Genomic DNA, 27242 nt, shown 5'->3' with positions numbered 1-27242 from the left:
TATGAAAGAGCTTAGGAACATGTGTAATAGTAATACATTAGGTTAGACCCCAAAATGTCAACAATCTTCCTTACAAAGTGGTAAACAGGGCAAGAACTCTGCCACTTTGATTCTGCAGAAGGGGATTTGAAATCCTCTTATTTCACTTTGATATCAAACACATCCTAAATGCTTGAAATACACTATTAATGTTAAAAGAGCTAAAATGGCTAAGATGACAATTACTTTTTCTTAAGCATGACTTCACAATAGAATAGTATTGACAGCACAATAGTATTTCTAAAATTAAGAATTCTGAACTTCAGGAGTCTGTTATCAAAAGTTTTTCTGAGGGGAAAAAAGATTAACTCATAACAACCTTGATTACATTTTTCAAGTTTCAGTGTGCATGCAATTTAACCTTGAGAGCAGTACATTAGCATTATAATAATGGATGTACCAATTCCACATGGATGAGACTCAGATTGCAAAACGATTTATTTTCCCCCTTCATCTATCTTAATAGGATAATTTTAGCACCAAGAGGGTCTTATCTATTACAGCAAAGACACGTAGCAATTAATGTAAAACTGTACAAGAACAATAGTCTCAAGTTATGTCTACACTGCAGTAAAACACTCTTAGCTGGCCCCGGTCAGCTGACTCAGACTCAAGAGGGTTGGACTGTGGGGCTATAAAACTGCAGTATAAACATTTGGGTGCTAGGTGGAGCTCGGCTCTGGGATTCCGCAAGGCGGGAGGGTCCCACAGTCAGGGCTCCAGTCCGAGCCCGAACCGCTACACACCAATTTTATAGCCCTGGAGTCCAACTCAGCTGACACGGGCCAGCCGTGGATGTTTTATTGCACTGTAGACATACCCTCAAAGAGCAACACAGAAGAAAGTGACAGTAGTTGACATAATCAATAGAAGATAAAGTTTGACTTTCTCTACCCCCTAATAAGGGTCGTGTGGGGTTTGTAGTTTTTTATTTGTTTTTTGGAATAAACTATGAGACAGTGGAAAATCTGTTTAAAATAGAGGGAATAATTAATCACTGAAATTAAAAGAGAAGTCTGCAATAGGGAAATAAAAGACCATAAGTAGGCAAAATAAATCATTTTCACTATTAGTATCACCATTGCGCCTTGGAGCCCTAGTCCATGTAGTCATGGAGCCCTAGCCCATTATGCAAGGTGCTGCTCAAAGAGCAAAAAGACAGCCCCTGACCCAAAATTAAATTTTAAATAGTTTACAAATAATGCAGAAGTCACATAACAACCATGGTATAACATCTGATTTATCCATTAGTCACAAAGACAGTGGAAAATATAAGACAGGGACTGTAAGGATGAAATAGATATCTGGATTTTCCTCCCTTCTATATTTCACTCCCCAAATGAAATTTGCTATTAAACAAATACTACAAAACAGGCTTAGGCCATGTCTACACTCAAAAGTTAGGTCCACCCAGCTACGTCACTCAGGGGTGTGAAAAATCCACACCCCTGAGCAAGACAGTTAAGCTGACCTAACCCTCGGTGTAGATAGGGCTAGGTCAACGAAAGAATTCTCCTGTTGACCTAGCTGCTGCCACTTGGGGAGGTGGATTACCAGTCCTACACAAATAGGAAAACTCCACCAATTGCTGTAATTAGTGTCTACATACTACAGCATTACAGCTGCAGTATTGCACCTGTGCCACTGTAGAATTTCAAGTGTAGACAAGCCCTTAGCTTAACTGAAGCTAAACTGAATTAAGGCCATTGTAATTCCGAATGAGTGTTCACGCAGGGGGTTAATGCAGTTTAACTAATTCACTTTTTACTAATTAAACTTTCCTGAATGTCACTGTGTAGATAAGCTCTAAATAGCTTGCCTGCAAATTGATTAGCAATGCATACTTAGAATGGTGAAACTGATATCCTACAGTCCGGTTAAAATAGGATATTAAAACTATCTGTCATGCACCGAATAAATAGATCATTAAAAATATAAAGATACACGTAAGTAAAAAACAGGCTCCTACCGTTCATTGTGTTCCTGATAGACTAGCCTGGATTTCTCCAGTAAATACTTTTCAACATAAGCTCTGGAAGAAAAAAAATTAGTCATTCATCCAATGTTCAGATTAAATGGAGAACTTTGTTGCAATTTTTTTTTACTACACAGAAAAGAGACATTTTTATTTCATTCTTGTTTTATTTAGTTATATAAATTTCTTCCTAGGCAGAACAAGCCCAACATTATGTTTTGACTTTTGAGAGTTTTAGTTTGATACAAAGCCAGGACTAACATCTATACGAAATCTCTGATGAGTTAGCCTATGGGCAGGGAGTGTAGCGGGAAACCTTGACAGAAACTAAAGAATCTAAGATACCTATTAAACCTTAATTCAGCAAAATAAAATTGACTGACTAACCCTCTACATCCCAAACTGAGATCAGAGCCGATTTAGGTCCTGATCCCGCAATGAAATCCATGTGGATGCAGTGATCTGCCCATGGAGATTTCATTACAAGTTCAGGTCTACATTTTAAAGCCCTCCTATATTATGGTCACTCTCCAGTCATTCACATCTAAGTATATATTCAAGTACTTTGCTGAATAGGAGTCTTCTGTTGATTCTAAATATCTTGCTACTAAACCTCTGAAGTTTACAAGCTCTTCATGTTTTGGCAATTAAACATATGCGGTTCTTTAACCAAATATTGGACAGTGATTTTCAGAACTGTGTGCAAGTTGTTTGTGCATCAAATGTACATGTGTAAATGCAATTAGAAACATCAGAAATTGTAATCTGAGGCAGGGCTATATTACTGTGGTTGTACAGTGGCTAACACAATAGGTGCCCATTGTTAAGTGGTTCTTAGGCACCACCATAATAAACATTATTGATAAACAAACAGCAGGTATAAGACAGACAAATTTTGCACAGGTTCTGAAAGCTTGGCTCTAGACATCTATTATATTTTTTTTAAATATACTCAGAGTTAGGGAATTATATAAAAACATTTTTGTGAGGTTCATGGAAAAACAATATTTTATACTAGAACAGAGGCAGCTAATTATTTTTTTCAAATGCTATTACTGTGCTTGGGGTGGCACCCAAGGAGCTTACAACTACGTGTAGAAACATAATATACCAGAGACAGGGAAGTGCAATTTCTAAGGGAAGCGAGAGGTTTCCTCCTACTTTTTCAGTAGCTGGATTCTACTAAAAATGGAGGTTACTCACCTATAACTGGAGGTTCTTCAAGATGTATCGTCCCTATCTGTAGTCCACACACGGGATACACATGCGCACCATACCATGCACCTGAGCTCGGAATTTTTCATAGGCAGTGTCCATTGGCCTGCACACACATCATAGCTCTCCTCATGCTCTGAACCGAGGGCATAAGCAGTGGTGCGGACTGACATCTTTCCAGTTTCCCATTCTTACCTCAGTTCTAACAATCCCCAGCAGAGCGGGCGGAGGGTGGGTAGTGGAATACAGATAGGAACCATAAACCTCGAAGAACCTTCAGTTACAGGTAAGTAATCTCGATTTCTAATTTGAGTGATAATCCCAATGTGTATTCTGCACATGGGAGATTAACAAGCAGTAGTCAGACATGGGGTGGGTACAAGGACAGAGAAGTGATAGCTGAATGTAATACTGCTGTCCCCACAGCTGTATCCATTGCTGTTGACTGCACCAGAGTGAAATGTCTCATGAAGATATGCAAAGACCTCCAAGTAGCTGCCCTAAGTATCTTTAGGAGGAGTACATGTCTTAGCGAGGCAGCGGAAGAAGTTGGCCCTCTAGTGGAATGAGCTCTCACACACACTCCAGAGAGGGAATATGAGCTAATTGGTAACAAAGGGCAATACAACCCAAGATTCGTTTTGAAAGTCTCTGTACCAATATAGCCTGATCCCTTGATTGCTCTGCTATGGAAATAGTTTAGGTGTCTTACTAACATCCTTTGTTCTTTCCAGATAAAAGACTTAGCCCTTCGGAAGTCTAGAGAATACAGCCATTTCTCTTCATCTGCGGAAAAAATACTGGTAGGTGGATTACCTGACTCATTTGAAACTCAAACTACTTTAGGAACGAATCTAGGGTGGGATCATAATGAGACCTTTTCTTTATAGAGGGTAGTATATGGTGAGTCTGCCATGAGTGCTCAGAGCTTACTGACTCTTCTAGCTGACATTGTGGCTATTAGAAAGGCCATCTTCATGGACAAATGGGCCAGAAGGCATAAGGTTACAGGCTTAAATGGGGAGGGGTTAAGAAGGAATGATAAAACAAATTTGAGGTCCCAATGAGGCGCAATCTTCACCAATGATGGAAAGTATATGAGAATCCCCTTCAGAAATCTAGTTGTGACAGGATGAGTGAATATTGTACGGTTATCCACCAGAGGATGGAAACTGCTGATCGCTGCTAAATGCACTCTCAGAGAATTGAGCAAAAGACCCAATGATTTAAGGGTAAGTAGATATTCTAAAATAGCAGGGATCCTGGCAGATTTTGGACACAAGTTGAATAGATGAGCCCAACAGGAGAAATGCTTCCATTTTGCTGAGTAGCAGCTTCTCGTAGAGTCTTTTCTGCTTTGGTTAAGGATGGATTGCATCCTTTAAGAACGTAAGTGCTCTATTTCTGATGCCCATTCAAATACCAGGCCCTGAGTTGCAGCGGCCCGCAGTAAGGTGCTTGAACCTTCCAGGTAATGTGGGGATGTTGATGGGTGGGTGAACTGAGAGCTTCAGCAGATCCATAAACCAGAACAGTTGAGTACAATCAGGATGACCTGAGCTCTGTCTTGGTGATTCTTCCATAGAACTTGTAGTATTAATGGGATGGGAGGGAAGACTTACCCCAGGTGATTCTTCCATGACATTAGGAGAGGCATCTACCATCGAGACCTTGACCAAGGCTGCTCTGTAGCAGCAGAGGAAGTTTCCTTTTCTCTCACAAGACATTCCCCATTGGGCGAAGATATTGTTGAAAACAAAATTTATGAATCTCCTATTCATAAATCATGGCAAAATGTCTGCTCAGGCTGTCTGCTAGGTAGTTCTGCACCCCTGCTGCTGATAGGGTTATGTGATGGCTGATGCACCAACTTCAGAGGGCAACTGCCTCTATGCAAAAAGGGAGAGATCTTGCTCCCCTCTGTTTGTTTATATAAAACACCATTGTCATGTTGTCCGACATTATTTGGACACGACTGGATTGGATGAGTGGGAGGAAGGCATCACAGACTCGACGGACCGCCCCGAGTTCTGGTAAATTGACACGTATTCTGGACTCCAGACACCTTGTGCCATATGATCAACCATGTGAGTGCCCCAAACCAAAAGGGAGGCACTGGTAACAATGGTTGCATCACGAGTCAGTGTCAGGAAAAGGATCCCTACCTGAACCACACGAGTCAGTGTCAGGAAAGGGATCCCTACCTGAACCATTGTCCGGTTTGGGACAATGGGAAAGGATCTAAAATGTTGGTGGAATGGCTTTGCAATTTATGTTGCCTTTATCTGGTGAGTACACAGAAAAGTCAGGCTGTAGGCAGCAAAGATGAAGCCTGACAAACAGCATCATGTGTGCCATGTGGTTGAGGAGGGAAAGGAAAGTTTTGTTTGACGTCCTGGGTCTGATGTATGACATCATCCCTTGTGACAGAATACACCCCGGCAATCATATCCTACACACTATTGTAATAACCTTTCTACAAAGTATGCCTTGTAAGGTATCATTTGAAAATTCTTAATTTGCTGGTCAGTATTATTCCAGTAAAATGCGTGTGGCAACATTGTATGTGAAATTAATAACACCATACGGGGGAATCTTATAACACATGTTCCAAACCTCCCAGCCCTGCCCAAACAAAAGTTGGCAAGCAGGTGTGTCCTAAACAAAGGAATGTGTGCTCTGCTTAATTTGCATTTAAGCAGTAAACAGAGTCATCAAATAGGAAGGGAAGACAAAGGAAGTTTCAACTGGTGAAAAAAACAACAAGCAATATCCTTCCACATAGACTCTTTGGCTCCTGGTTCTCAGCTGGAAATGTTTTTCCAAAGGGGGACTGAAATTATGAAAAGGAAGGATAAACACCCCAAAGCACCCCTCTCTCTCTCCCTGCCTATCACATTCCCTGCACCTGAAAAGACAAAGAAAGCAGGCGTTGGACTCGGGGGGTGGGGGGTCCTGACCTGAGAGTTTGGTCAGTAATCTGCTGGTGCATGAGGCAAGAAACTTTGTTTGAAACTATTATAGTTTATTAAATTAGGCATTCATAAGTGTCTTACGTTTATTTTTCTTGTAAACATTTCTGACTTTTATGTTTAAGTTATGCCTCATTACTTGTACTCACTTAAAATCTCTCCTTGTAATTAATAAACTCGTTTTATCTAATCCAGTGTGTTCAAATTGAACTGTCTGGTAAATCCATTTGGGGTAACAAGTTGTGTGCATATTGTTCCCTTAAAGGAATAATAGACTCAATATATTTGTACGATCTAGGAGAGGGTTGGGCAGTACAGGACATATGTTTCTGGGAGCAAATCTGGGACTGGGAGAAGCCTGTTGGGGTTACTCTGTGGTAATTTGTAAGGCTGGTAAGAGCCAACGTGTGGCTGGCTGGCTGCAGGACACACAGATATAGCTGGGAGTGACTTACATCTGGTGGGAGGCTGTTTGTGAGCAGCAAGACATTGTAAAGGGCACCACAAGTTACAAGGCAAGGGTGACACAGCTACTCAGTCTGGATTGTAACCTGATATGTCACACCCCTATAAAATGTATAAACCTCATGGGGCTCAGATGGATTTTTTTCGTGATTGACTCAGACACCTAGGGAAGGCAGAAAGCTGAGCAGAACACTGTTGCCTGCTGGACTTCCTCAGAGGAACTGCCTGTCAAAAGACAGTAGTCAAGGTAAGGGAAGACTGAAATCCTCTTCACATCGAAGCTGCCACTGCTGAAGAAATCTTTGTAAAGACCCTGGGTGCTATAGCTAGACCAAAGGGAAGGACTCTGAATTGGTAATACTCTTCATTGAAGAGAAACCTGAGGAACCTCCCGTGGACTGAGTGGATGTCTATTTGAAAATAGGCATCTCATGTTGAGAGCCATGATCCACGTGTCCTCCTCTAACAAAGGAATTATTGATGTTACGGATATACGGAATTTTAGTTTTTGAATGAACCTGTTCAGCTGTCTCAGATTTAGAATTGGCCTGCATCCCCTATTCTTCTTGGGGATCAAGTAGTAAAGGGAATCCCTTCCCTTGTTGCTGCGGTGGAACGCTTTCTGTAGCTCCCCGGAGGAGAAGGGCGTTCACCTCTTGTCTTAGAATCTCCTCATGAGAATGGTCCCTGAAACAGAACCAGGAAAGGAGTTTGTGGGTATGAGGTACCAGAAACCCAACCAGATAGCCATGAATAATCTTTAATACTCATTTGTCTATAGTTAGCTCCCTCCAATTTTTGGCAAACCGGGTAAGGCAACCTCTGAATATCAAAGGAGGGGAATGAATTAGCATCAATAAAGGAATGCAGGTCTCGACAGTCCTGTCAAAAGAAACTCTTTACTTTGGGGTTAGAGTATGATGTGGCGGTGGATGTTACAGAGGCTGGGTTACTGGATCTATAAACTGTCTTTAGCGTGGTGGCTCTTGAGGACATTGGTGGTTAAATGGCTGAGGAGGTGGTCTTGCCCTACACCCTTGCCTCTAGTATTTTCTCTTGGGGCAGGGGTATAAATGCTCAGCAAGTGAAGCGTTGTTCTCAAGTCTTTGAGGGATTGAAGAGACTCATCCATCTTCTTATAGAATAGGTTGATAGTTTCAAAACAGATCTTGGATGGTACTCTGTGCCTCTCTAGGAAACCTGAGGGTTACAATCACAAGTCTCTCCCCATAATAATGGAAATAGCCACCCCCCTAGACACAGTATCTGCCACGTGCACCGCAGCTTGGAGGGAAGTTTTGGTCACTAATCTGCCCTCATCCTAGTCTAAGGCCCGGAAGCAGGCCCTATCCCCCTCAGGGAGCTTGTCCTTACATTCCAAAATCGTATTAGGAAAATCTTATTTGGCCAAGAAGGCCGGATAATTTGAAATCCTGAACTGAAGGGAGGTGGAAGAGAAGACCTTTCTCCCTAAAAGGACACAAGCAACTCAACCTTTATCAGAGGGAGTAGCCTTTAGGTACTGTTGCTTGGACCATGCTGTGGCCACCTTCATCACCAAGAGTTTGGCAGTGGATGAGAGAACCCTCCCCTCCTCCCCCGGTGGGACCAAGCAACACTTCTCAGCCCTCTTAGGGGTGGGAGCACAAGAAGCAGGAGTGTGCCAAACTGTTTTTGCTGGGTTCACGTTGGCCTCATTAATGGGGAGGGCCACTCCACTGGGACCGGAAGGTTGCAAAATGTCTAGTAAACTGTGCTGAGGCTCCTGGACTTCCTCAAGCTGAATCTGTACCTCTGAACCCACCAGTGCACAAGCTCTTGATAGTGTTTAAAGTCATCTGATGGAGACTGAGAAGATGGAATAACCGCCTCACCCAGTGAAGACAATGAGCTTGGCTCCTAGAACTGTCAGAACCAGTTCACCTTCCACTTCTGAATATTCTGATGGGGCTGACTGTGGGTGTCTGGGCAATGGCAAATAGAACTCCTGAACTGATTCCAGGTGTCTTGTGTAGGGTTCCCATGGCCCCCAATGTTGTCAGTAGAAAGGATCAAATGGCAGAGGAGGACCACATGGCATAGGGCACTACTTGTCTCTTGGGCAATCATATATGGTGGGAGGTCAGAACTCTCATCTTTTGGGGTATCTGACTCATGCCACCTCCATCCAATGCCACAGAGAATCCTGAGAGGCCTCAGACTCATCCAAAGAGAAAGCCACATACCTTATCTCTGGCCAAACCGACAGTACTGATGGTTGCACCTCAAGGCTGGCAGGTGGGACAGGAAAAGGACACTGCCTTATCAGGATAGTCTCTTTCTCTGGTATATCCATGTACTGGAATAGAGATGGTCCTGATAGGAGTGGAGAATAAGAGCAAAGATGTCCTCTGGGTAGAGGTAACTCTCTTATGACCCTGGGATACCAGGAGAGTCCATTGGCAGAGCTGTTGGAACCAGAGCTTCCCTGGTCATTGTGGCGATCAGCTTGCCCCATGGGTGTCACTATCAGTATTGCATCAGCTCTGGAAGTGGATGGGAGCACCAAGAGCTGTTTATCCCAAACCTTCACCATCAGAGCCATTGTCAGAACAGTCAGAAACATATCCTTGCATGCCTCCTTCCCCTGTTCAGAAAATTTACTTGGGCCTAAGTCCTTAACACCCATGTGCACTAGCTCTCCCAACTTTAACGGGGGCCGTTTTAGATGAAGATGGCTTGTCCTTATGTCTATGGAAGTGCCCTTTGTTCTCATGTGAAGACTTCTCCTTAGGCTTAACATCTTGGCTTCTGTTCCCGAGCTCGAGTTCAGAGAGGCGCTGCCTGCTTGGTGAGACCTATGTACAGGGGGTGGTCCCTGGGCCACATCTGACTGTGGCTTCATCACCTTCTCCATGAGATGTTTTCTGAGTCTCAGTTCCTGACACTCATGAGTTCTGGGGGGGAAAGAGTGGCAGATGCTGTTCTTGGTAGAAATATGAGCTTCATCTCATGAGCAGTAAAGGCAACATTGATGTTTGTCACTCACTGAAAAGAAGCAAGGGCAGGAAACACTACTTTTGAAGCCCAGACCCTGGGCATAGTTCCAAGCTTCTTGGTGGGGTGGGGAGAGTCTCTGCGTGGGAAAGAAATGAGGGGAAAAACACTAGCTACACTATCTGCCTGTGTAGACTGTACTACAAAAACTATTAAAATTAACTATATATAATATCTTACAGCAATGACGCAGTAAAAAAGAAGCTGAGGACACCAAAGATTCCAACTCAGACCATGCAATGGTAAGAAGGAACTGAAGAGGAGTCAGCCCACACCACCTTTTATGCTCTCAGTTTGGAGCATGAGGAGACCTACAGCACATGTGTGAGCCAACGGATACTGCTTGCAAAATATTCTGGACTGAGTTGCATGGTGCGCATGTGTATCTCACATGTGGAATACACATAAGGACTATCATTCAAGAAGAAATCGCTATTCTCAAAGCTGTACTATTAATCAACAGATGCCAGTAGTGCATAGCAGAGAGGTATCATGAAAAGGTGCTACATAAATTGATGGTGTAGTTAAGGAAGTGGCCATGTTTCTTTTAGCTTTATTCAAAATAAAAGGGGAAATCTATCCTTTTCCTGACACTGCAACCCTCTAATTTTAATAGAGAAAGATGCTTGCGTTTAATTTAAGTGGATATTTTAAAATAGAAGAATCTCAACATTAAAAGAATTATTGCTGAACTGCTTGTTTAAAACAAAAATAAATAATAAAGAAGGTGAGCAAGTTGGGAGTGACGTGAAAAATTGCCTAAAAAGGTTGGAAAGCAGTGGCTTGACTTTCAGATGTGTTGACTGCCCACAACTGTCTCTGAGGTAAGTGGGAGCTGTGGGTTCTCAGCCCCTCTGAACATCAGGCAATAAAGTGTGACATTATTTTGCTGGGAAACAAAAACAAAACAATACAGTGATATAGTATCTACAGAAAATAAATGATAAAACAAACGATACATTTTCTTATAAGAATGAAGAGAAGGAATATGGTTACATTTTCATCACAGGGGTTTACTCATGCAATTCTCAGACTAAATCCCTGTGAGTCATGAGGCTAAATGGAGACACTGCTGAAAATGTACACTTAAGCTTCTTTACCAATAAACATCTGTTCATAACAGGTAAACTCTGCATATATCCCCACATAAGTAGTTGTAAAATAAGAAAGCTGGCCAATATAAAGCAGACAATGAACCTTCTAGGCCACATATTATATGGATATTTTAAAGTCTGTTTACATTCCTGTTGTGCAGGTAAGAATATCACTACATACAATACAGCCATGTTCAAAACCCTAAACTGCTGCTGATTGCCACTTACCCTCGCACAGTGCCTGTTTCCTGGTAATTCACTTGAATAAACTTGCCAAAGCGACTTGAGTTGTTATTATGTGCTGTCTTTGCATTTCCAAAAGCCTGTCATAATAAAGAGAAGATGTTATCATTGTGTTTCAGAAGATACAAGCTGCATATAGCCTACTTACATGCACATCACAGGCTTGCTTTTGGGACTTGGCTGTCATTGCACAAATAATGATAAAAACCTGGGGAAGGGTGGCTGAATGATTTAATAGATCTAATGCTTCTCACTGAACCTCAGGGGACCATGTTTACATCCAACTTCAGGTCTTAAGTAGAAAGGAACCGTATGACTGTTTCATACAACAAAACCATCATATGCCATTATAAACCTCTGCTGTGAGAAAAATCAATGCTCAGCTAGAGTGAAATGTACTACTTTCCTAATGCAGTAGAGGCCAGTCCCAAAAGTATTGGCTGAGATAATTTAGAAGGTCCACACACGGATGTTTGCACTGATGCTTCCTAAATTACCCTTTGAATAAACAGGAATTCAGTTTCTGGATAGACTTTTACTCTTACACAATTCATTAGCAATAGTCTACACTAATCTATCGCTATCTAGATTTTAAAAGTTAAACTTTGTTATGCTTCTATTTTCCCTCTTAGGTTGCAAAATGCTTGACATTACAGGACTGCACCTACATCTAGTGCATCTCTCCCACCTACTTTCATGAAATACTGATATATTTACTGAAACATTAATTTGGTGATACATACTGATGAGAGTAGTTCTGGTTCAGTAAAGACTCCCCAGCCGATATGATCAGAAAACAAAGCTGTTTCTAACCAGTGCAGCTGTTCCTGAGTTATTAGGCCAGTGGGAACAGTAGAGCTGGCCTCTTGACTCTAGTAACGCAGGATTATCCTGACAAGCGGAGCCTGGAGTTAAACCATGGCTGTTCAAAGCAAGAGGGAGCGGGATGAGTCTCAATAAAATAGAAACAAATAGTTCTCTGACTGTGGGTACTGGCTCAAAATCACACATTGCAACAAAACAATCCTCTGTAGTCTGCAGTTATGTTTTGCATATATTTTGGTTCTAATCAAATCACTGAAGCAAGAAACATGAATGCCCATTATCACATGCAGTATTAAATCCAGTAAGTCCACTATGAGGCATATTTATTAATGTCATAATAACTGGCTGATTTTTTTTTTCCAAATGTGAACACATGGAAGATGTTAAAATTCAATTTGATCCATGTTAATTTTCCACAGATCACTAAAACAAAGTTCTACAATTACAGAAAACCATCAAAATAGCAAGTTGTGCTAGTATATACATGGGAATCAATTTTATGTGTGATCTGGTGAAAACTCTATGTGTTCCATAGATTCATAGACTCCACAGCCACAAGTGAACATTGTGATCATCTAGTCTGACCTCCTGTATAATACAAGCCATAGAATTTCCCCAAAAGAATTCCTAGAATAGAACTTTTAGAAAAACATTGTGTGTGTGAGAGAGAGAGGATGGTCGCCTCCCTCCTTTTACACACAAGGCCATCTTAGATTGCTCCAAACAGTCCTGCCACCCAAAAATGATACCGCTGCAGTATTCTGTACGTACTGTCCCTTTAAAATTATCAAATGAAAGTTCCACATACATTTTCGCCTCAAAGAATAAAAACACTGTATACATTTTCTACCTTTTCTACCAAATCCTGAAGCAACCAATCTGAGAATGCACAGGAGGTAACTTTATTTCCATGTCATGGATCAACAAGCTACTGATTTACTTTTTTAGGTCACCTGATAACTAGCTTTGATTTTCAAGGAATGCTCTTTTGGTTCAGAGCTGATCACTTCAATACAATCCTCTGCCAAGGTTTATGATAGAAACTAATAAGAAAAATGTGTGAGATGAATAGCTATAAATGCAGGATTTTAAAACATTGCCTCAATGGCAAGTTGACTCAGTATTCCCTAACTTTCATAGAGTCATAGATTCTAGCGCTGGAAGGGACCTCGAGAGGTCATCGAGTCCAGTCCCCTGCCCTCATTACCTTAAGAACTGTATTAAAAGCTGCACTGTATTAAAAGCTATACTGTATCCAGCCTGCCTTGCAGTTCTAAATAAAACAATGGGATTTTTTTTAAGGCTAGAATTTGGGACAGAACGGGAACTCTCACCTGAAATAAAGAAAATATCGGTTGAAATTGTGAATATATTTTTCACTGGTGTAGATGAAAAAATCCAAAAGACAAACTGAATTTTAAGAGGCATGCTAAACAAATACCACTACCCAAACAATGAGAGAAGGATGCTTTGAACCTGGACTGTAATAGAGAGGAGTGAGAGAAATGCATGTCTAATTAATGTTATGAGTAGCAGTAAGTTACGTAATAATACACTCCACCTCTTCGCAGCAGTTCATGAATCTACTAATGAATAGCTTTTCTTGTCTTTCTAAGAACATGTAGACCAGTGTTTGCTTGATGTAGTACAAACAGCAACACAAAAAGAGACAGCAACATGGTCTAGAGTGGATAGCTCACTGGACAGGGAATCAGGAAATAGGGTTTCTATTTTTGGCACTGTCAATGACCTTTATGTGACCTTGGACAAGTCATCGCTCTAGTCCTGTCTCCTCTTCCACCCTTTGTCTGTTTTGTCTATTCACACTATAAACTCTTCGGGGCAAGGACTGACTCTCCCTCTGTTTTGGTACAGTGTCTAGCACAGTGGTTCTCAAAGTTTTGTACTGGTGATCCCTTTCACATAGCAAGCCTCTTAGTGTGACTCCCCCTTATAAATTAAAAACACTTTTTAATATATTTAACACCATTATAAATGCTGGAGGCAAAGCGGGGTTTGGGGTGGAGACTGATAGCTTGCAACCCCGAGTGGTCCCGACCCCCAGTTTGAGAACCTCTGGACTAGCACAGCAGGGTTCAAAATCTAAGTACAAACATGCCAGTCACCACTCCATGGTTAAGCTAAGTTTTGCATTTACACAAATAATAAATTCTATTAAGAATAAGAAACAAAACTGAAATACTATCCCAGTTTTTCAACAATGGAATTTACTGCTTGGTTATTTCTTATCTTAATGAAGCTAGAGATAAACCATTTGAAAGCATACTAATCAGAAATGGATATTCCAAGGTTATAGTGCAGAAATTCTCCTTTACTTAAACTATTATATATATAGAGAGAGAGAGAGAGTTGAAGGATTTACCTATGTTCTTCAATTTGTCTTACCCTAATAGCTCAGACACAAGCTGGAGCAGTTCAGCAGTGCAGAGCAACAGTATCAATCTAATAAACAGCATGTGTTTATATTCCATGTCAGCCAGCACATTGCCCCAGGTGTGCTCTGAATAAAACCAATAAACTTGGAACAATAATTCTGTGTTTGGAATATGGCTTGTACTTAAATATTTATTATTAATAATATTCATTTAATTTTATGAACCTTTTCTGGAATAGGTTGAAATTAAAGGCCACAAAACCCATATGCTAAGTGACTGAGACAAACTTTATTTAAAACAAATTGGTATTATTCACTTAAGGGAGTTTGCATCAGCAAGCAACAATATAAAAAAAACAGCCACATGGCAAACCAGTCGTACTCTATCACCCTTTCATGTTTCTTTAAAAAATTAACCAAATACCAGTACTATTGAGGTTTTATGATCAGTTGGCTTTCTAGTTCTCTGTACTGTACCGTCTTGAAATGATTAGATCATTGTTTCAGAGAGAGAAATGAAGTCTATTTATTACGATTGTTATTTAGGAAGGGTTCTATCCAGTAGTAAGTCAGCCTACTGGCTCAAGGAAACTACAACCATAGGAGATGCTCCCCCAATCAGACAGTACTTCTTCCTGTCCCCTTTCCACAAGCCTTGTCATATATTCTCGGTGTACTCCAAATCAGAAGCAAGGAAATTATGTTGAGGGTTGCACTGAGCAGCTCTGGAAGTCTTCCAGTATCTTAAGAGCAGAAATTTCTATTCTGTTTGGCAGGCGTAGTCAGAGAAAAATTCTCAAAGACCAGCAGGTCTCAGAAGCTGAGAGCCTCGTTTCTGAGAACGGTCAAAGGAAAAAATTAACCACCTCACATACCTCCTCTGCAAATGGCTGTTTTTGTAAGCCTATTACAGGTCTGTCGCATCTTAAACGCATTTAACATGCGCGATTTCAGCTTTACGCGGTCGGCAAAAACAAAACAAAACAAAACAAAAAGAGAAAAATAACAATTTTAATACTGTACCTGTAGTGCGGGCGATTCCGCCCACCATTACACTCAATGTAATTTTGACTATATGCGATTTTCGCTTTACGCGCTACACTGCGGAATGTAATCCCAGCATAAGATGCGACCGACCTGTATTAGACTGAAGAGGAGAGAGCTCTTCACTTCCCCCCCACAACCCACCACCTCTGCAGGTTATTTTCTTTACAAAAAACATCCCATATGTTGGGCAGAAGCCCACCCACCTCCCCATAGGCAGATGTAGCAGTCACAGTCATTAGGAATGCAGTAAGCTTCCTTAGGTTGTGTGTTCTCATGTAGGGAATAGAGGTATTGACTAAGAGGTATTGACTAAGGGAGTTGCGAGAGCTGGAGCTGTGAGCGGCATGAATTCTCCATCTTTGTAAGCTGTGGGCTTCATGACATTTTTCTTTTGGCTTTACACAGCAGGCCAACCTGTCTTATGAGAGGAATACAGCGGTGCACAGAAAATCCAGGACGTTTTTGGAAAGTGTAGGGGACAATTTCCTGGTGCAAGTGCTGGAGGAACCAACTAGGGGCAGAGCTCTTCTAGACCTGCTGCTCACAAACCAGGAAGAATTAGTAGGGGAAGCAAAAGTGAATGGGAACCTGGGAGGCAGTGACCATCAGATGGTCGAGTTCAGGATCCTGACACAAGGAAGAAAGGAGAGCAGCAGAATACGGACCCTGGACTTCAGAAAAGCAGACTTTGACTCCCTCAGGAAACTGATGGGCAGGATCCCCTGGGAGAATAACATGAGGGGGAAAGGAGTCCAGGAGAGCTGGCTGTATTTTAAAGAATCCTTATTGAGGTTGCAGGAAAAAACTATCCCGATGTGTAGAAAGAACAGTAAATATGGCAGGCAACCAGCTTGGCTTAACAGTGAAATCCTTGCTGATCTTAAACGCAAAAAAGAAGCTTACAAGAAGTGGAAGATTGGACAAATGACCAGGGAGGAGTATAAAAATATATTGCTCAGGCATGCAGGAGTGAAATCAGGAAGGCCAAATCACACTTGGTGTTGCAGCTAGCAAGAGATGTTAAGAGTAACAAGAAGGGTTTCTTCAGGTATGTTAGCAACAAGAAGAAAGTCAAGGAAAGTGTGGGCCCCTTACTGAATGAGGGAGGCAACCTAGTGACAGAGGATGTGGAAAAAGCTAATGTACTCAATGATTTTTTTGCCTCTGTCTTCACAAACAAGGTCAGCTCCCAGACTGCTGCACTGGGCAGCACAGTATGGGGAGAAGGTGACCAGCCCTCTGTGGAGAAAGAAGTGGTTCGGGACTATTTAGAAAAACTGGACGAGCACAAGTCCATGGGGCCGGACGCGCTGCATCCGAGGGTGCTAAAGGAGTTGGCGGATGTGATTGCAGAGCCATTGACCATTATCTTTGAAAACTCATGGCGATCAGGGGAGGTCCCGGATGACTGGAAAAAGGCTAATGTAGTGCCCATCTTTTAAAAAGGGAAGGAGGAGGATCCGGGGAACTACAGGCCAGTCAGCCTCACCTCAGTCCTTGGAAAAATCACGGAGCAGGTCCTTAAGGAATCAATTCTGAAGCACTTAGAGGAGAGGAAAGTGATCAGGAACAGTCAGCATGGATTCACCAAGGGCAAGTCATGCCTGACTAACCTAATTGCCTTCTATGAGGAGATAACTGGGTCTGTGGATGAGGGGAAAGCAGTGGATGTGTTATTCCTTGACTTTAGCAAAGCTTTTGATACAGTCTCCCACAGTATTCTTGCCAGCAAGTTAAAGAAGTATGGGCTGGATGAATGGACTATAAGGTGGATAGAAAGCTGGCTAGATCGTCGGGCTCAATGGCTGCATGTCTAGTTGGCAGCCGGTATCAAGTGGAGTGCCCCAAGGGTCGGTCCTGAGGTCGGTTTTGTTCAATATCTTCATTAATGATCTGGAGGATGGCGTGGACTGCACTCTCAGCAAGTTTGCAGATGACACTAAACTGGGAGGAGTGGTAGATACGCTGGAGGGTAGGGATAGGATACAGAGGGATCTAGACAAATTAGAGGATTGGGCCAAAAGAAACCTGATGAGGTTCAACAAGGACAAGTGCAGAGTTCTGCACTTAGGATGGAAGAATCCCATTTACTGTTACAGACTAGGACCGAATGGCTAGGAAGCAGTTCTGCAGAAAAGGACCTAGGGGTTACAGTGGATGAGGAGCTGGATATGAGTCAACAGTGTGCCCTTGTTGCCAAGATGGCTAACGGCATTTTGGGCTGTATAAGTAGGGGCATTGCCAGCAGATCGAGGGACGTGATCATTCCCCTCTATTCGACATTGGTGAGGCCTCATCTGGAGTACTGTGTCCAGTTTTGGGCCCCACACTACAAGAAAGATGTGGAAAAATTGGAGAGAGTCCAGCGGAGGGCAACAAAAATGATTAGGGGGCTGGAGCACATGACTTATGAGGAAAGGCTGAGGGAACTGGGATTGTTTAGTCTGCAGAAGAGAAGAATGAGGGGGGATTTGATAGCTGCTTTCAACTACCTGAAAGGGGCTCCAAAGAGGATGGATCTAGACTGTTCTCAGTGGTATTGGATGATAGAACAAGGAGTAATGGTCTCAAGTTGCAGTGGGGAGGTTTAGGTTGGATATTAGGAAAAACTTTTTCACTAGGAGGGTGGTGAAGCACTGGAATGGGTTACCTAGGTTGGTGGTGGAATCTCCTTCCTTAGAGGTTTTTAAGTTCAGGCTCGACAAAGCCCTGGCTGGGATGATTTAGTTGGGAATTGGTCCTGCTTTGAGCAGGGGGTTGGACTAGATGATCTCCTGAGGTCCCTTCCAACCCTGATATTCTATGATTCTATGACCTGAGTGTCCATGGAAACTATTATATGTAATATCACAGGTCCCATAATAGGTAATATCAATTTTTCATATTTTCTATATTACTCCTTTATATATGAGAGATCTTCAGGACATATCTTGCTATAATTTCACAAGATTAACTTTAGGGCAGAGGCAGTCTGAAAATACAGTTACCAACTAGCTAAAAAGAACAGTAGAGAGTTAACTTGAGGCAATTTAATATATTTTTTGTTTGTTTCATTTATGAGGTCTCTTTAAAAGAGTGACTAGGTTATAAAAAGTACTATTAAGGGACCTTATACATGAGCAAGTCTAGATATATTTGAACTGTACACTGTGTTCTTGTAAAGCCAGTAAGATTATATGAAATGTAACAGTACAGCCTTGGAAAACTGAATAAACTATAACTATTTCACTAAAACAAATTCTGTTCTGTCCATAATATTTCCCTCTGCTAAATGATTGGTGCAAGGCTGTGAATGCTTATTGGCAAAACTCCATAAAGAGCATTCTTAAAATTCTAGGCAAGGCCAGAGCTTTTACTGGCCAGGGCTCAACATTTTGAAGAAAAAAAATTAAATACTCCTCTGTATGAGCAATACATCCAGTCTGGACTAGACATTGATTCAAGAATTCAAAAAATTTAGCTCCAGACAAGTAATGGTTCCGCTCCTGTAAGTTCCTACCACATTTTTAAACAGAAAGATATTTTGATTGGGCTGGAATTGACTTTAAACTACATTAAATCTTAAAAGCTACGTTAGGTCATTTGAAAAGGTTTACAAAAAATTCAATATTGTCAACCTGAAATGTTCAAAAATCATGAGTCTGGTCACAAAAAAGCATTAAATTGATAAATAGCATGAGATTTTAAAAAATGTTTGGGGTTCTTTTTTATTGCCTTTGGGGTTTTGAGTCTTTATGGTTCATGTTTTGAAACTTTTTCCCCACAACCAGGAGTAAAAAATTACTATTTTAAATAAAAGATGAGATTCTCATATAATCACGTGATTCCAGAAGCTGGGGCTTTAAGAAAAAAACATATATAATTAGACTTGCACTAAAAATTGCAAGAGTTGGACTTGCAAAAAAATCTACCAAGGTACCTGAACCATTGAAAAAATGGATGATCTTTTGGGAAACACTGATGAAAGAGTCAAAGATCAATACATGCACATTTGAGATTCCTCCCATACTCTATTCCACTGACCCCATCACTTCTGCTTTCTCTCCTCCATTACTCCCCTGCTAATCCCTACCCTCAAATTCCTCTCAGTCTCTCATTGTCCTTTGACTCCTTCTCACAATATATGTATGACTTGCTCTTCCATATCCTCGAAATACCTTATCCTTCCACCCTGCTTCTCCAACTACAGACCCATTCTATACTCTCCAAACTTATTTTATATGCATAGATTTCCTCCCATTCAACTCTGCCTTTAATTCCTTCCAATCTGGCTTCTGCTCACCTCAACTCTACTGAAACCACTCTTGCTAAATTCTCTAGTGACCTCTTTCTGGCTAAATCTCAAAGCCTCTACTCCACCCTCATTCCCCACTCCCCAACCCTATGTTGTTTTTGACAACATCTATCCTCTCCTTGACGTATTACCCTTCTTGGGCTTTTGAGATACTGTTCTCTCTTGGTTTTTCTCCTACCTCTCTCACTATCCTTCAGCATCTCTTTAAATGGGACCATCATCCCTCTCTAACCTGGGATAACCCAGAATTCTGTCATTGACCCTTTTTCCATGTGGTCAGGACTTCAGTTCTGTATCTCATCTGAAATCTCAAGACCTCCAAGCACTAGAAGAGACCTTTGGAATCTCTCCTTTCCCTAACAGCATTCATTTCTATGAATTACAGGTTGCAAAATATCAGAACTATATTTTGTTAATTCGGAGCCTGAAAACAGTGAAATTTGTGTGGGGAAAGGGGACAAACTGTGGGAATGTACCCAGTCTCCCAGAAGTGAGTATAGGAGGGAATAAAGAAGAAAGAAAGAGAAAGGGAGAGGAGAAAGAGAAAGGGAAATATAACATTAAAGGAATGGTCAGCAAGAAAAGAACAAGAAGTCCGGTAAAGAGAGCCAGAGCCAAAGCCAAAGCCAAGCAGCTGATCAACGATGTCTCTGCCAAGAGATATTGAAAAGACTATGTAGAAACCGTTTGGCTTGAAAACATGTTATTAATGACTTTTATTAAGACAATTTCAGTGGAGAGGGTGAATGCCAGACTGTAGAGGGTGAAGAAGAAAGCTGAAGGAGGCTTTATTACATCATGTCAAGCAATTTCTGAGGCTGAATCTTGTATCATAAGTTCTTTTTTGCACAGTGTGGGTGCACTAAGACATCAGTGAAAAAGTAAAGTTTTTCATATAATAGAACAAGTAAGTGCCAGCACTGACTTACCTAGCTATCATTACATCACATGCAACTCAAAAATATAATGCACTGAAACACAAAATATACTGTTCACACTATTAACTTATGAGAATGAATGAAGCTTGTATACTGGAATTATTATCATAGTCATTATTTAAAGCAGGGGGGGGGCAAACTACAGCCCATGGGCCGGATCCGGACTGTGGGCCGTTTTAAACCAGCCCTTGAGCTCCCACTGGGGAACAGGGTCTGGGGCTTGCCCTGCTCCAGCCGGGGAGCAGGGTCGGGGGCCACTCCACGCGGCTCCCGGAAGCCACGGCATGGCCCCGCTCTGGCGCTCCAGCCGGAGAGCAGGGTCGGGGGCAACTCCATGCGGCTACCAGAAGTCACACCATGACCCCCCTTCAGTGCTCCAGACGGGGAGCAGGGTCCGGGGCCGCTCCACGTGACTACTGGAAGCAGTGGCATGGCGCCCCTCTGGCTCCTATGCACTTCAATGGCCCTGCTCCAATGTTCCCTTCCGGCATTCCAAAGGGGGCTGCGGGGGCGGGGGCGGTGCCTGTGGAAGGGGCAGTGTGCAGAGCCGCCTGGCTGCGCCTCTGCGTAGGAACCGGAGAAGGGACATGCTGCTGCTTCTGGGAGCTGCTTGAGGTAAGTGTCGCCTGGAGCCTGCACCTGAGCCTCTCCCCACGCCCCAACCCCCTGCCCCAGGCCTTAAGCCCACTCCTGCCCTCCGAACTCCTCGATCCCATCCCAGAGCCCCCTCCTGCACCCCGAACCCCTCATCCCCAGCCCCACCCCAGAGCCTGCACCCCCAGCCGGAGCCCTCACCCCCCCCCCCCCCGGTATCCCTCTCCTCCGCTGCAGCCTGGAGCCTCTTCCCGCACCCTGAACTCCTATTTTCTGGGCCCACCCCGGAGCCTGAACCCCCAACCAGAGCCCTTACCCCCTCCCACACCCCAATCCCAATTTTGTGAGCATTCATGGCCCGCCATACATTTTCTCTTCCCAGATGTGGTCCTTGGGCCAAAAAGTTTGCCCACCCCTAATTTATCATATAGTATAGGGCCTACTGGCCCTAAACCTAAACCAGGACCCTGTTGTGCTATAGAGCTCTCTCCTGTCGGGATAGAGCGGCTATACAAGAGATCTTACAGCGGCACAGCTGCATTGGTACAGCTACAGCCACTCCCTTGTAAGGTATGCAGTGTAGCTCCTCTTTGTCACCAGGAGAGAGCTCTCCTGATGACAAAAGAAAACCACCCCCAACAAAGGGTGGTAGCTTCATCACCAGGAGAGCATCTCCTGCTGATGAAGCACTGTCCACACTGGCACTTTTTGTCATTAAAACTTTTGTCGTTCAGGGTTGTGTTTTTTTCCACACCCCTGAGCGACAAAAGTTTTAATGATACAAGTGCAGTGTAGACATAGCCTTAGTCTCTGCAGCCCTGATGGATGCCCTGAGAGAGGCTTTAATTGAAACTGGAAAAAGCACACAAAGACCTAAAAGAAAATCTCTTGCAGCCATTTGCATTTTCTTATTTTCAAGAATGTAAGTAAAAAAGTAAGATCAGAATTTCAGGCCCAACCAGTGTAGCCTTGCCCCATAGTTTGAGAAAGCCCGAAGTAGATTATGTACACTTTTTCCAAGACACATGAATGTTCATCATTGACAATTATGCATAATGTTCATTTCATGTGTTGCATGTAGATAATTCAACAATTACTCTGTGACTCTAAAAAGTTCATGCTGAATTTACAAAATGCTAAAGAACTCTTAACACATATTAGAAAGGGTTTTATACTTCTCTGCTTCTTTCAAAAAATTTTGTTTAAAAAAGTGCCATCCTAAGCAATGAGGTGAAATTTCCACAGAACTTATAGCTACAGAAAGTATTCAGCAACATAAAAGCTCGGATCAAGACCTTTTATGAAAAAGGTCTGAAGTTTTGGGACTCCCACATCAAGACCACTGAATTAATTCACACAGAGTCAGAATTTAAGGCCAAAAGAGACCACCAAGTCATCTAGTCCAGTGGATCTCAATCTTTTCAGACTACCGTATCCCTTTCAGGATCGGATTTGTCTTGCATACCCCCAAGTTTCACCTCACTTAAAAACTACCTGCTTACAAAATCAGACATAAAAATACAGAAGTGTCCTGGAAAAAGTGTACATAATCTAGTGTCAGAGCACATGGTTACTGAAAAATTGCTTACTTTCTCATTTTTACTGTATAATTATAAAATAAATCAATTGGAATATAAATATCGTACTTACATTTCAGTGTATAGTATCTAGAACAGTATAAACAAGTAATTGTCTGTATGAAATTTTAGTTTGTAGTGACTTCGCTAGTGCTTTTTACATAGCCTGTTGTAAAACTAGGCAAATATCTAGATGAGTTAATGTACCCCCTAGAAGACCTCTGCATACCCAGGGGTATGCTTACCCGTGGTTGAGAACCATTGATCTACTCTGACCTCCTTTATAAAACAGGCCACCACCACCACCACCCAAACACTAAACCCAATCATTCAAATTAGCCCTCAGTATTACAGCCCACAGAAGACTGGACTATTATGTGTCACAGGCAGAGAACAGGAGGGCCTTTAATTTCAAATTGTATGTATGTGTGTGTGTATGTATTAGGGCTGTCGATTAATCGCAGTTAACCTCACACGATTAACTCAAAAAAAATTAATCGTGATTAATCGCACTGTTAAACAGAATACCAATTGAAATTTATTAAATATTTCTGGATGTTTTTCTACATTTTCAAATATATTTATTTCTATTACAACATAGAATACAAAGTGTACAATGCTCACTTTATATTATTTTTATTACAAATATTTGCACTGTAAATACGATAAACAAAAGATAGGGTTAAGATAGAAATACTGTAGTGCAATCTCTTTATCGTGAAAGTGTAACTTACAAATGCAGATTTTTTTTTACATAGCTGCACTCAAAAACAAAACAACGTAACACTTTAGAGCTTACAAGTCCACTCAGTCCTACTTCTTGTTCAGCCAATCGCTAAGTCGAACAAGTTTGTTTACATTTATGAGAGATACTGCTGCCTGCTTCTCATTTATAAGGTCACCTGAAAGTGAGAACAGGTGTTCGCATGGCACTTTTGTAGCCGGCGTTGCAAGGTATTTACGTGCTAGATATACTAAACATTTGTATGCCCCTTCATGCTTCGGCCACCATTCCAGAGGACATGCTTCCATGCTGATGATGCTCATTAAAAAGTTAATGAGTTAATTAAATTTGTGACTGAACTCCTTGGGGGAGAATTGTATGTCTCCTGTTCTGTTTTACCCACATTCTACCATATATTTCATGTTACAGCAGTCTTGGATGATGACCCAGCACATGTTCGTTTTAAGAACATTTTAACAGCAGATCTGACAAAACACAAAGAATGTACCAATGTGAGATACCTACAAATAGCTACAATACTCGACCCAAGGTTTAAGAATCTGAAGTGCCTTCCAAAATCTGAGAGGGACGAGATGTGGAGCATGCTTTCAGAAGTCTTCAAAGAGCAACACTCCAATGCAGAAAATACAGAACCCGAACCACCAAAAAAGAAAATCAACCTTCTGCTGGTGGCATTTGACTCAGATGATGAAAACGAACATGCATCAGTCTGCTCTGCTTTGGATCATTATCGAGCAGAACCCATCATCAGCATGGACACGTCCTCTGGAATGGTGGTTGAAGCATGAAGGGACATATGAATCTTCAGCACATCTGGCATGTAAATATCTTGCGATGACGGCTAAAACAGTGCCATGAGAACGCCTGGTGACATTGTAAACAAGAAGCGGGCAGCAGCATCTCCTGCAAATTGTAACCAAATTATAACCAAACTTGTTTGTCTGAGCGACTGGCTAAAGTAGGTCTGAGCGGACTTGTACGGTTCTACGTTGTTTTATTTTTGAATGCAGATTTTTTGTACATAATTCTACATTTGTAAGTTCAACTTTCATGATAAAGAGATTGCACTACAGTACTTGTATTAGGTGAATTGAAAAATACCCCATTTCTTTTTTTTACAGTGCAAATATTTCTACTCAAAAATAAATATAAAGTGAGCAGTGTACACTTTGTATTCTGTGTTGTAATTGAAACCAATATATTTGAAAATGTACAAAATATCCAAAATATTTAAATATTAACAGCGTGATTAATCGTGATTAATTTTTAACTGCTCGACAGCCCTAATATATATGCACACAAAGTGTGTGTATACTTCATGCAATGTAACAAGGCTATCACCACTACATGTATAAGTGTAAACATTCTAAAATACATGGCTGTCCACAAGACAATGCATTACAACATTTATTGTATTCTCTCTCTCTCTCACACACACACACACACACACACACATATACCCCCTTATTTCCTGCACAGGCTAACCACAGTATGAGTAAGTGAGTGGACAGGAGTAGAGCGTTTGTGAGGCCACTACATCCCCTTCTGTGCAACTGGGTAGGAATGGGTGAAGCACTGACTCGGCTCCATGCAAAGCCAAGGAAATAATCTGTTATAGTTATATGTCAGTAGCAGACTACTTCCTCTAGAGCCGAGGCGGGGGACCTGGATCCCTGATATGCTCCGGGGCAACACAACTATGCACTTTTCTTTCTCGGGGCTGTAAGTTAAACTATCTTGCCTTAGAAATGAGTCTACAGGTAGTTCACAACATTTACTAAGAGTGTGAAGGCTCTGCGAGGAAAGTCAGTAAGTGAGAATTACACACTTTTTATAGCTGGACCATGATTTTCCTAGCTGCACAAATTAATAAAGTTCAGCATCCCTTTTAATATGACACCTATTTACTAACAAGCATCAGTTCTGAATATTAGTACAGTGGTTAAGATCATTCCCAAATACAGACTTGTTAACACACCCTCTGAAGTATTATTACACTGCTACCTTAACATTAAAATATTGCTTGGAGCAAAACATACAATTAATTCTATAAAGAAAAGATGACAACTGTAAGACTGTTAGTGCCTCTCAACAAGTCCAAGGATTAAAAAGAACAGACACTGACCTGCTACCACTATCTCTACAAAAGGAAAATTAGAAAGTATCTTACCACATTCAAATGATTTTTAACATTCAAAACCATTGCTTTGCTTTTCAACCCATTTTTGCATGCTGACACACAAGACAGTTACCTTTTCTGTAACTGGTGTTCTTCGAGTTGTGTTGCTCATGTCTATTCCACAATAGATGTGCGTGCTCGCCACGTGCACCGGTGCCGGAAGTTTTTCCCCTAGCAGTACTCGTAGGGGAGCGCCCCTAGCGACCCCTGGAGTGGCGCCTCTATGGCACGGTATAAGGGGCACTGCGCACTCCCCCAACCCTCAGTTCCTCCTTGCCAGACAACTCCAATAGAGGGGAAGGAGGGCAGGATGTGGAATAGACATGAGCAACACATCTCGAAGAACACCAGTTACGGAAAAGGTAACTGTCTTTTCTTCTTCGAGTGATTGCTCATGTGTATTCCACAATAGGTGATTCCAAGCTATATCTGTTGGAGGTGGGTAGGAGTTCACAAAGTGTTGGGATGGAGCACAGCCCTGCTGAACCCAGCGTCTTCCCTGGAAGACCACGTGGCAGCCCTGCAAATGTCCTGAATGGGGACATGGGCTAAAAAGGCAGCCAATGAGGCTTGCGCCCTAGTCGAGTGTGCCCTCACAATTGACGGCGGAGGGATTCCCACCAGGTCATAACAGGTACGGATGCACAAGGTGATCCAGTTGGAGAGTCACTGAGTGGAGATCGGCCGACCCTTCATGCGTTCAGCCGAGGTGATGAACAGCTGCAAAGACTTCCTGAACGACTTAGTCCACTCCAGGTAAAAGGCCAGAGCCCGTTTCAGTTCCAGCGTGTGGAGGCGGCGCTCCTCACTGGACGCATGGGGCTTGGGACAGAGGACCGGCCGGAAAACGTCCTGACCCATGTGGTAGGCAGAGACCACCTTCGGGAGCAACAAAGGACGTGGGCGGAGCTGGACCTTATCCTTATGGAACACCGTGTACGGGGGCTCAGAGGTCAGTGCCCTCCGTTCCCAGACCCGTCTAGCAGACGTGATCGCCACCAGGAAGGCTACCTTCCATGAGAGGTGCGACCAGGAGCATGTAGCTAACGGCTAAAAGGGGGGACCCGTCAACCGGGCCAGCACTAAGTTCAGGTCCCACCGCGGGACTGGGGGCCTAACATACGGGAAGAGACGATTCAATCCCTTAAGGAATCGGCCAGTCATAGCATGGAGAATACTGTGTGCCCCTGCACCGGCGGGTGGAAGGCCGATATGGCCGCCAAGTGCACCTTGACAGATGAGGGCGCCAGGCCTTGGGCTCTAAGATGAAGGAGATAATCTAAAAGGAGCTGGATCGGGGCAGCCACAGGGGATACTCCCCACTCAGCCACCCATCGGGAAAACCGAAACCACTTTGCCAAGTAGTCTCAACGCGTGGAGGGTTGCCTGCTTTCCAAGAGGACGCGCTGAACCCCTTCCGAGCACGTCCTTTCCTCCAGCCTAACCATTGAGCAGCCACGCCGTGAGATGGAGTGCCGCTAGGTTGGGGTGGAGGAGGCGGCCCTGGTCCTGGGAGAGCAGGTCCGGGCGGGACGGCAATGGCCACGGTGGGGCGACTGCCAGACTCCTGAGGGTCCCGTACCAATGTTGCCTGGGCCACGCCGGGGCA

The 27242-nt window shown here is 42.7% G+C and overlaps 1 protein-coding gene across 1 annotated transcript in view; it reads right to left on the bottom strand.

Annotated features, from left to right (window-relative positions):
• The window catches only part of MYO9A (myosin IXA), a 361511-nt gene that overhangs the window by 243171 nt on the left and 91098 nt on the right, over nt 1-27242 (bottom strand). The window contains exons 2-3 of the mRNA XM_065412857.1: nt 11025-11119; nt 2009-2071 (exon numbers count right to left, since the gene is read on the bottom strand). Of these exons, the coding sequence (XP_065268929.1) occupies nt 2009-2071; nt 11025-11119 (158 nt within the window). The remainder of the gene's footprint in view (nt 1-2008; nt 2072-11024; nt 11120-27242) is intronic.

Source organism: Emys orbicularis, chromosome 10 (assembly GCF_028017835.1).
Source record: "Emys orbicularis isolate rEmyOrb1 chromosome 10, rEmyOrb1.hap1, whole genome shotgun sequence".
Lineage (NCBI taxonomy): Eukaryota > Metazoa > Chordata > Testudines > Emydidae > Emys > Emys orbicularis.
Note: the sequence above shows the minus strand (reverse complement) of the source record. Positions and strands in the feature narration are given on the sequence as shown.